An 11,746-nucleotide genomic window follows, 5' to 3' on the forward strand; every position below is an offset into this window, starting at 1 on the left:
ATGCATTCAATCACCAAAGAAAATCTCCAGACCAAGYAAATTCCTATGCATTGTGGAAGAAACTTTGAACTCAGTATTTTATGTTGGGCAAAAGGTTATAATTCAGAGATAATCCTGCATCATTGGTTATGATTGTTAAGCTAACATTTTTATTAARGATATTTCATTGTGGACATAAGGTAGTTAAAAAAAAAGAAAAAGAATGAATGAGTCACTTGGCTTAAAAAGCACAGCAGCGTTGAGGTCTGAGTGCTATTTGTTAGCTCATGTCTAGCAGTGTAAAATAAGTTGGGAAACAAAAGTCTGTTTGTAATTTGCTTTATAATATAACATATTTTCCCTACGAAATACAAAAATTCCTTGTGTAAGGCTATGGCTAGTGGTCTGAACTTTCTCAGGTCTGTGAAAAACTGATCATTTTTCTCATCCCACAGGAATAGGAGATGGGTTGTCCTTGTACAAAATATGGTATCCACCTGCACTTCATTACAGAGCTGCATTTTTGTCCATGCCACACCACAAGATCACCATGATGACATAGCAGCTTCAGAGCACAGCGTGACTAGGGCTTTTTTTTTTTTTTTTTTTTCCCTCTTGTAACACAGAGGATCTGGCAGACGTTTACCTCCTGACACTGTTTACAGCATATATTGGTTGATACAGTCCCTTATTGCATCTGCTCTGGGAATTAAGGAAAGCAGCTTCAACGCGGTAAGGTAAGTGCTGCTGCATGTTTTAACTGTAATGTTCAGCTATTTGAATGTAGCTGTAATGAGAACATGAAAACATGTCAGGACAAGTTTGCCAATTTGAAAATTGAACACAAATCAACAGTTGTTTAGTGCATTTGCCTTCTCGGTTTCCTTGAAACAACCCTCACATGTTTTKTGCACCAGCATTGCACTTTTTTAGAGTCTGTGTTGTTCTGCCTCAAAGGAAGAAATGGATGTACTGTACAAAGAAATTTTTAAAAGGCTACTTATTCTTTACTTACCCATTCACAAATCTATTAGTAACAGCTCCATACCAATCCTCTTAATTTGTTAAATCACTTGGGCTTCATTTTGCAAAAAGATGAGGTGTAGAGATATTTAAATAATTGATCCAGCAAACAGTGAAAAGAAAATTAGTAGTAGTTTGACATTTTTAGTTAATCATTTGAAGCCACGTTTTAAATACACTATTGAAACTTTTTAATAATAACTCTTATGAGCACTGTACACTGCAGAATTAGGATATATTTAGTTTAAGGTTAKTTTAATTATATATTATATATATATGTATATATATGTTTATATATGTGTGTGTGTGTATATATGTATATTTCATGACAACTTTAGAATCAGAGTAGAACAGACTAGTTCCAAAACAGCTTGAATAATTTGTCTATTCTATTGCAGCAAGCATTTTCCCAAATTTGTGGATTTGCCATTTAGTATGTTCTGGCATGTCGCCTGAGTAACTTCACAAGTCTTTTCACACGTATTTCACAAAAAAATCTGAAAAGAACAAACATAGGCAATTAGTTTAGACAAGCATGTGAGAATGTTGTTGATGTTATCTTTTGGATACACATCCAAGCATGAGTACATAGTCTGCTACTTAYCTTTACACTTTTGACAGAGAAACAGTTAGATTCATGCACAAAAAACCCAGCAATAAAGCAGCTGCACTGTGCATTCGCTTTACTGTACTTTTATATCACACACATGCTCATGTGCACACGCATTACAGAATAGTCATCCAAATTTTAAAGTGTTRATAAAATTATTCAGAAAAATGTATTCTAACTCATTAAATTACTTCCAGGGTTTTGCAGAGTATTTAAATGTTGCAAATTTAAAAGAACTGTCAGTCTATGAAATCAGTAATAAAATCAAGCACTACAAATATAATTTGAGACCGTAAAAGCAATGTAATTTGACTCTAAAATGGGACATTTAAGCTACTGTATCCATAGKACTGTAAAATGATGCAGATGTGAAAAATTATCACTGTCAGGCCAGGGAGTGAAGTCCAAGAGGCTGGCTTCACTCTGTCTTATATCTGGGAGTACAGAAACAGTACGTCCTCCATCCTTAATGTTTAGTGCCTAAATAGGGTCAGATTTTGAACTGAATTGTATCAGTGAAGCTTCTTTGACTTCAAAGCACAGTAAATAAGTTGTACTTACTTATACCAGCAGGGGACTGAAGGCTGATTTGGTATGTTCGCATACAGTAATGAACATCAGACAAAGAAAAACACACTGATTATTCACATTTCAAAACTTCCCAATGATTCCTCTATCCTATAACTTCTAATTAGGCAAATATGACAGAACAACACCATGGGGAAGATATGCAATCGTCCTCTTTAGTCCAAGGTCAGCAGTTTAATATGCAGCAGGGGGATTTTGTGGATGACTGGCTGGAGATAGCAGAACATTTTTTAAAAATCGGTGTGCTGCACTACACGAGATCAATAGGCCTTGCTTAGAGGCACTTCAGAGGAAGATTATTCGCTGACCATAATGTGATATGTCTTTTACTAAGTCAATAAAAGCAAGGGCATTTAGAGTGGGGGAAACTTTTTAGCTGTTGCTCTGCCTTTTAACGCTATATCCTCTGCATAAYACCAAATAATAACCAATAACAAGACTAACTTATTCTGCAGGAGGATTGCCTGGATCTAAGATCAACATCTGGTGGTCTGTTTACAAGCTGTGCATGGATACTTTCAGAAATTATTCAAGATCAAGGGAATTATAAGGATTTTCCTAGCTATCTTACTCTTTGAACTGAGCTACAGTATACTGAGCTTTGCCTTTCACTGGTGTAAATTAGAGTAAGCTCACTGAGTTCAGTGACACTAGAGAGAGCTATATTGTCCAACACAGCATCCATCTACATTGTAAGAAATAACAGCAAGATACTAATCTTCACAGATAAATGAAATAAGTTCCCTTAAAAAGGAGAGACCCCATATATTGACTACAGCACAAGGGCACTGAACATCTTTTTGCCATATGTGAATTAGAAGGCCAAATATGTGAACCAAGTGCTTTATGGATCTTTTGATTTAGAATTGTCACATGATGCCACCAGCACATTTATTGTTATATGGATATGAAAAAAAGAGAATCTGTGAGGCCAGTCACACTACCTGAAGTCCAGTCATGTCAGATCCACAGTAGATCCATATGAGATAGAGTATACTCATGCACACATACGCAGTGCTGGGTGTTTGACAAGTCCRGGAGAATACACTGTATATTAGTTACTTCTTTAGCTGGATAAGAAACTTAGTGGATGACCAAAGCACGATGTAGGAGAAGACACTTCAGGCTACTGGTGTCTTGTAACTTCCCTGGCTTTTCTGAACTTACACCAAATCACCACGTTATTTAAATGTGAGGCATTTCAGTATATTAGAAATAGCAATGAACAGTTGATAGAATTTAAATGGCAAAATTGTCTCTGAACATGACCTTCAGCAGAAATGAAAACTCCTCTGTGCCAAGTTTAAAAAACTTGGACTGTTTTCCTTCCTGTAACTTGATGAATGGCTGCATAATGATGTTAAAAATGTGTTACTTACTACATCAGAATGATCTAAAATTTCACATTACAAARGCAGATTAAAATAAGATAAGGACTGTAAGTTTACATTAGTAACAATGTAGTACTAACAAACTAATACTTGTTTCTTAATTAGTAACTTTAAATGGGAAGCCTGAATTAATTAGCATTGAAACATAATTTTTATATGGTAAATATTACAAAAAAATAGAAAGATTCAAAATTATAACTTTTTTATTCCCCTCCACCATACAGGGACAAGACACATTGCAAAGATGACTCTAAGCTCTCTACCTGTCTTTCTGGTATTGATTAGTGGCATTTTTTGCCAGTATGACTATGGTCCTGGAGATGATTATGGTTATGATCCTTTTGGGCCATCTTCAGCAGTCTGTGCCCCGGAATGTAATTGTCCTTTAAGCTATCCTTCAGCAATGTATTGTGACAATCTTAAACTGAAAACCATTCCAATTGTACCAAGTGGAATAAAATACCTTTATCTCCGAAACAACATGATTGAAGGCATTGAAGAGAATACGTTTGATAATGTAACAGACCTGCAGTGGCTTATCCTAGATCACAACCATTTGGAAAATTCAAAAATTAAGGGAAAAGTTTTCTCTAAACTAAAACATCTGAAGAAACTTCATATTAACTATAACAATTTGACTGAAGCTGTTGGACCACTCCCCAAAATGCTGGATGACCTGCAATTAAGTCACAACAAGATCACAAAAATCAGTCCCAGTGCACTTGAGGGGCTGGTGAATCTGACTGTCATTCACCTCCAGAACAACCAGCTGAAAGCAGAATCTATTGCTGGGGCTTTTAAAGGCCTGAATTCACTTCTGTATCTTGACTTAAGCTTCAACCAACTTACAAAGCTACCAACAGGACTGCCTCACTCCTTGCTCATGCTGTATTTTGACAATAACCAGATCTCCAATGTTCCTGAYGAGTACTTCCAAGGTTTTAAAACCCTGCAATATTTACGTTTATCCCACAATAAATTAACAGATTCTGGAATACCAGGAAATGTCTTCAATATCACGTCATTAGTTGAGCTGGATCTTTCCTTTAATCAGCTGAAGAGCATTCCAACTGTCAGTGAGAACCTTGAAAACTTCTACCTCCAAGTCAACAAAATAAACAGTGAGTTAAATTCGCATATTTTCATTATCAGTTATCATAGTCATGACACTAATGGTGGATGTACATATCTAAAAGGGCAGTACAACCAGTTTGAAGAAATGGTACTGGCCAGGCTGTTAGCACATTGGCATTTCTCTGATTATTATTCAAATTATTGTTAAAGACAGGCATTTCTCTGATAGTTACCCAAATTAACGTTACAGATATAAAAACATTCTAGTTTTTATAATACATAATCAGGATGACTTGTGGGTACTATTGGTCAGATTTTCATCTCGTATATTAGAATAACTCTATAGGACCCAAATGAGCTGTTTTATGCAGTTGAGGAAAAAAAAATGTTTAATCAATGCTGAAGATGTTCAGAATTTTTAAGCCAGCTAAAAGAGACTGATATCCACTGCAGATCAAACTACAGTATCTATAGCCATTCAAAAAGATGGTAGTGAAAGTGCTGGAGAGGAGGAGAGAGAATGGAGAAAAAATCAGAAGGGACCAGGCACATGACAGAGTGAAAAAGACACCRCAAAGTAGCTGCACTTTTCTCTTTGCTCTCTTTCCTTTCCTTCCTCCTCACATRCAGAATTCCTCCAAACCCATCTGGAGATCTTGAATAGCTGCCCCTACTGTTTCCTCTTTTCATTCCCATTTCCCACATCACATGACCAGATGACAAGTTTGTCTCCATTCAATCGTGATTTGAAAAAAGTTGCTTCTGAAGTCAGTTAATATCATCAGATCATGGAAGTCCACAAGGCAGAGAAGTTTCTAGTGAGAAACCAAAGTTTCCAGTGAGACAAGGCTTTTTCTAGGCTGTTTTAATCCTGATGTGGGAGCATCTGTCCAGCTATTTAGCTGGACAGATGTTGCCCTCACTTCTGAGCCACTCTGGCTATACCTTAGTCAGCTGGGGCCCTGAAGAGAGAGGCAGTATACATCAAACATTATGAGATGAATGCTTGATATCAGAATTACCACTTTATTAGTGCTTCCAGTGGTTGTTTTGAGCCTTCTGCAAGCTATCTAGGCACCAAGTTTGCTTTTCATTCATATTTCTGAGGACATCTGAGCACCTGTGACAATAAATAATTTTTTCAATTACACCTGTAATTCCAGAATACTGGTCAGCTGCAGTAGGTGATGGTGTGGGGAATAGGTGCCCACTGGTTACTTCTGCACTATCATTGCTTCTATACTGATGTCAGAGAATTCTGATTTACTGTTTTTGGTTACCCAGAAAATGTGGCAGATTTTCATATTAAGTTTTCTTAACTCTTTGTGTTCTCTAGTATGCTAATCAACAGTGATTGACAGGATTTTGTTAACAATAAGCATTTCAGTTCAAGGAGGTACCAGATACAAGGAGAGCAAAGCGTTTGTAGTTGACTTCTGAGTGTTTAATCTTTATAAAAAATGAGTTGACTGCACTAACCTTTCAGTCTCAAAAAATAACCTTTTTTCCTAATAAAATATTCTCAGTTTTCAGAAATTTGGCTAAGGATGATCATAAACAACACCAGCTTTCCTTCTATGCCTTCTTCACCCATGTTATGTATATACTGCGAGAGAGAAACATTTGTATTAGGGCTAATAATAGCTTACTCAACAGCTAAAAAAGATACTGATCCTTCAGATTACACTTACATAGCTTGAAGTTTTCAGTTATACTGAAATCCAACATAAATATACTTCTGCAGAGTTCTTTATTTTTTGTTGTTTGCACTTTTCTCAGATACCTTTAGGACTACCAATGAATCTTTTTATTCATCTCAAAGCCCATCTGTTCACTGAGGAGGAGCCACCTGAGTCCAACCCTTTCAATATTACTGGAAAGAAAAGGAAATATTTCTCTAAATTATTGTCCATGGATTTCATCCTAGGCTTGCTACAGTCATTATGCATTACCATACCTCAAAAACCACTTGTCTGAGAAAGATTCTTATTTGAGTGACCTTGAGCTTGTTGAACAAGGAATGATGCATATATGCAGCAAGAGTTTTCATAATACGGTCAGCTTGATTTCAGTGTGTTCTGCTCTCATTTCATTGTGATGTGAGGAGTAGTGGGCAAGGAGGATAGCAATGTAAGATGAAGATGGTTCAGAAGAACTCCTCTGATCTCTAGYTGATAAATCAAAGCACAATCATTGTCGCACATGTGGCTGGGTTTCAAAAGCATAGTCTATCAACTGTACTAAAAAGCAGCTGGATATCCAAGCTAACACAGGACCATGGAAGGTTTATAAATATCTTTGCTCTCTCCAAGATATCTATGTCTATATACCTATATTATATCTATATCTATATTATTATAGATTTGCCAAGTCCAAARGACACTTCGCATAATGGAAAAAAAGTCTAGAAATCCAGGAGGGTCAGTGATACGAAAACAGGCTCCACAGCCCGACTTTTTCATATTTCATTTGTGCTTTCAAAGGATTAATGAAAGATTTATTGTTTTCATATGAAACCCTAGCAATAAGATACTACATGAATGGAAAATAGCAAGAAGGAAGGTGAAAACATTCCAGAGGACAGTTAAGGGTCACATATTCTGTTACAGCCCACTGGCTGGATCAATAACTGTAGCATAATAACTAAATGGAGCAAGTTGTAGGGGTGTATTATGGCCTTTTATCTGACTCACTCCAGTAATCCCAAAGTGAATTTTTACCATGATCTATATAGAATTGACACAGCTATAATCACTATGGTAGATGTGAGCACAGACTAAGGATGACTATGGAACTGTAGATTCCATACAGATTATCCAGTATATGGCATACCTATACCAGGAATCTTGGCATGGTTAATTTTCCACTCAGATTAAGGATGTTTACTCTCTTAATGYACAAGGAACGGTCTTGCCTAACATATAGTCAAAAATTAATTCTGTCCAGAAAATAAGGGGTTTTGTGCTCCCATTCTGTTCTATGGCCCTGTGAGAGATGTGTGTTCCTGTTCATGGTCTGTCATGGGGCATATGAAAGATTGGGAAAATATGGGGTGTGGACTACAATTTCAATGGAGTATTAGGCCATCATTTTAAATCCACATGGRTTGTCTTTTTGCAGATTACAGTAGATTTTCAGATATTTGGCRTTTTGCTAGGATATCAGAATTTCTTATAATGACAGACACTTTTAGTGATAATATAACTGTTTAAGATGAAAATCTAATGTTTATCCAATCTGTGTTACTATCCATGTTTYTGGATTCTGCAGGAGTTCTGTACTGGCACAATATGAATGTCACATTAGTGGCAAAATTCCAGGTTAATCATCTCTGAACCTCAATCTTCATGGTGACATTTTAGGAGAAACGTCCGTAACATTAATCTCTGTAATAAAGGAGGAAGTAGATAGAGATGTATATTATGCAACAGTACTCCAATAGCCCCATTTATTGCAATTCCTGTACAGAAAATACAAGTTCTGCTGTATACTAAGTATGTTCACAAAACCTACTTACCTTATGTTCTGCTAGCAGAGATTGCAATTAGAAAACAAATATTTTTSGTATGTTTCTAACAACTAACAATTATGTGCACTGTATAATAAGTTAATACYCAAACGCAAACACTATGGACCAAGTATTGGAGCTTGGGCACTGAAGTCCTTGGCTGATTTCATTTGATTTTTTAAAAGACTAGATCAGGTTCTGCTTCCAAAGTGATGTTTCCAATCTCATAAACAGTCTGCACAACCTGTTATTTTAGTAACATAGATAAACAGTATCATTTATATGCATGAAGTTTACATACTTTAAAAACTTAAGCATCTACCCAATTTGTATATGCATATCTTATTTTGCCACTAAATGCTAGTTGGTAACAAATAGAACAACAGTAACAATAACAAACTGGTAACAATATGGAGAAATAAGTAGGTAAATCTAGAAAYAGAGTTTTTTTGAAACTATGACCTTTAGCAAATGTGATCATTCTTTTCCCTGAATGACAAAAAAGGGGGAAAAATCTATATTTGAATTCATGTTTGTTTGAGTGCTGATGAATTACACCCAAACTATTTGCAGAAAAGTAGATCTAAAGAATCAATTGTATAATCTGTAGGCCAAGCAAATGAGTTCAAAATCTTGGGAATTTGTTTTCAGTGGTTAGAAGAGAATACATTTGAAATATATTTGAATACCTTTCCCTAATTGGCATTCAAAATATCTTTTTTTGTGAAAGTCAAATCTTTACCCATTCTTCATCGTAATAACCCTGTCTCCACCAAATTAGCTAAGTTTTCATGCTTTAAAGAGCTGCCTATAGAGATGAGTGTACATTTGTACTTAGTTCACACAGGCCATATTTTATCAATGACATCAGATGATTCTAGTTCAATGTTGGAAGAAACCCACTGAAGTTAAAATGCAAATATGAAGGATAATTCCTCTACTTCCTTTAGTATTACAGCAGAAAGTAGTTCATGACAAGTTTTCTTAGATGAGTTAATCAATCACACAGAAAATATATATAGCATGGTATTTGCAAAAGCCCATAAATTAGGATTTAGGAGGGGCTACCTCTGAGATTCACTAGGGCATGTGCTTCCGATTTTGAGAACACTGCCTTGATTTCTCAGAAGACAGTCAATCTTCTGCAACATAAAAGCAACTGAGGATGAGAAATTTGTCAGCCTGCTGGTGAAGGGGTTCCCTGGCAGGAGTCCCTCTGAAATATTTTGAATTTGATCAATATCAATGGGCCTAGGAAGAAGAGACTCTTGCTCTACTTCTCTAGCACTGATGGTGCTTTTCAAAAGACTAACTGCCTTAATTAAAGGAAACAGAGGTAAGAATGAAAGACCATCTTTGTAGAATCCCACAATGTGGTATGCAGGGGATATTAGATTTATTGGCATACTTTATCTCTCAAAGACAGGCCTTCTCTGATGCCAGAAGTGTATGATATATATGTATGTCTGCTCATAGATACTAAACACAGAGCTTCTCCATTTAATTTCTTGCTGACAGTCAATGTTTCAGCTCATAAGATGCAAGACATAYATAGTTTTCCATTCCAGATCTGCCTGATGTTATGGAAAGCAAAATGTACTTCAACTGAATAGAGGGGATATACAGCATGATATATAAAATACAATAAATATTTCTAAAAATATTCTTTACATTTGCACTTACCTTCTAACCCTACTGTCTGGAAAAGTTTACTTACACAATTTTAAATGCACAACTCCCTCCCTGTCCTCAGCACCAAATTTCATTTGGAAACTAAAAAATCAAAATTATATATTCAGAAAATGGCACAGACACCCACCAGACTGACTTTTAGTAAGGGTAAGGCCCTATCCTGTTTTCAAATTTTCCAGCGACATTTCACCTCCATCAATTTCTTACGTAGCACTGTTTTTCCTCTTAYACCATAATATACCCAGCATGGTCTCCTCCTCCCTCTGAAGCATCAGTTTCACTGCTTCCTCCTATTTTCTTTTTTTCTAAATGACAAATTAGACCTCTGAATAAGAGCTGAAGTCTTAGAAATCAGATGGGTACTGGGAGCATGGAGCACTTGAAAAATCCAGTCTTGAAATTCTGAACATCCCATAATTAATGAWAGGAACATCTCCCCACATAAACCCCTCAAATTCCAGAAAGCTCATGAAGTTGCATCAGAAGACATCCAAAATATTGAAAAATAATAGAATAAATTCAAGATCACAGCTACAGTTTCAAAACAAGAAAGAGAGAAAAATAATAATTTTGTCCTGATTTCTTCAAATTATTCCTGCTTTCTCTTATTTTTGTTCCATTTGTGTTTCAGAGTTTCCACTGAGAAGCTTCTGTAAGGTTGTTGGACCATTGACCTATTCAAAAATCACACATTTGCGCCTGGATGGAAACAATCTCACTCGCGCTGACCTGCCTCAGGAGATGTACAACTGCCTTCGGGTAGCAGCTGAGATCTCACTGGAGTGAGGCACCTCGGAGCTTCCATTCGCCTCCTAGGGGTCGTAACTACACGAAGTGCAACACAATAGCTCTTTAAAATTAGGAGATGCCTTAAAAAAGTGTCAATCTGCATATTATCCATTCTGTTTGTTAATATTTAGCATGCACTTGGCAACCTTAAGGAAATATCTTTGTGTATATTTTTACAAATGATTGTATTTAGGAAGTACAAGAATGGCTTGATTCAGCACAAGATAAGCCCTGGTCTGGCCAGTAAGTTGAAGAAAAACATTCAATCTYGTAGAAATCTATGTCCGTGCATGCAGTGCTTGCCAGCCAGGAACAGACTTGCATGTAAGTCAGATGGGTTTCAGTAGAGTGCTGAGCAGGATGGGCTAGCCTATGTAAATACAAGATTCTCCTGCAAGCAAGCAAATATGTTTAATTATTCATGCCTTTCTCACATTTTTATCATTTAAAATGGAAATAAAATGATTTAACAACATAAAAGCAATTTAAAATCTATGAAAAGAAATGTTAAGAACCTGTGAGAATAAGGAATTAGTGGAACAAGTGAAACATAATAGGGAAACAAGAACATTTTTCAGGTTAAAAAAAATGTTTACTCTTCTTTTTGTCATACTTTCATTTAAACTTTCATGGCAAGATTTTTATCCATTACTGGTAGAATTGTTATTTCAAAATAAATCATGTATACAAGTATTTTTATTCAATTACTTGCATGCTACTTTTAACCAGACTGTAGGAAATAAAACATAGCGAGTAGTATTGTTGTATCCATATCATTGTCAACTATGTTTCAGTCTTTCATAAATTGAAAAAAAAAAGTTCAGGTTAAATAATCTAAGCTATTATATTTTGCAGAGTTATTGTAAGGTTAAATAAACTGTTTTCTCTACTTTCTTGTTTCAGTAAGTTTGTAAACATATGATTTTATGTTCTCCATTGCATTTGTGTTTGCCATTGAGTCCGTGCCTCATGAAGTTTGCATTATGGGAGTCACAACATTGTGMAATTGTCCAAATTAATTTGCTAGCATTGTCAGAAGAGCGATACGATTGCTCAGAAGCCACAGGCAATGAGTAGAATGCAGCCCTAACC

At 35.9% G+C, this 11,746-nt stretch overlaps 1 protein-coding gene across 1 annotated transcript; it reads left to right on the top strand.

The window, feature by feature from the left end:
• Positions 1–396: 396 nt before the first annotated feature.
• Positions 397–11,543, top strand: LUM (lumican). The gene is made up of 3 exons (XM_085305931.1): positions 397–716; positions 3,816–4,712; positions 10,497–11,543. The coding sequence occupies exons 2-3, from the start codon at positions 3,836–3,838 to the stop codon at positions 10,649–10,651; spliced, it is 1,032 nt and encodes a 343-aa protein (XP_085162057.1). The 5' UTR covers positions 397–716; positions 3,816–3,835; the 3' UTR covers positions 10,652–11,543.
• The last annotated feature ends 203 nt before the right edge of the window (positions 11,544–11,746 follow it).

This window comes from Rhea americana, unplaced genomic scaffold (genome assembly GCF_003343005.1).
Source record: "Rhea americana isolate MKP2758 unplaced genomic scaffold, rheAme1 scaffold_229, whole genome shotgun sequence".
In the NCBI taxonomy this organism is placed as follows: domain Eukaryota; kingdom Metazoa; phylum Chordata; class Aves; order Rheiformes; family Rheidae; genus Rhea; species Rhea americana.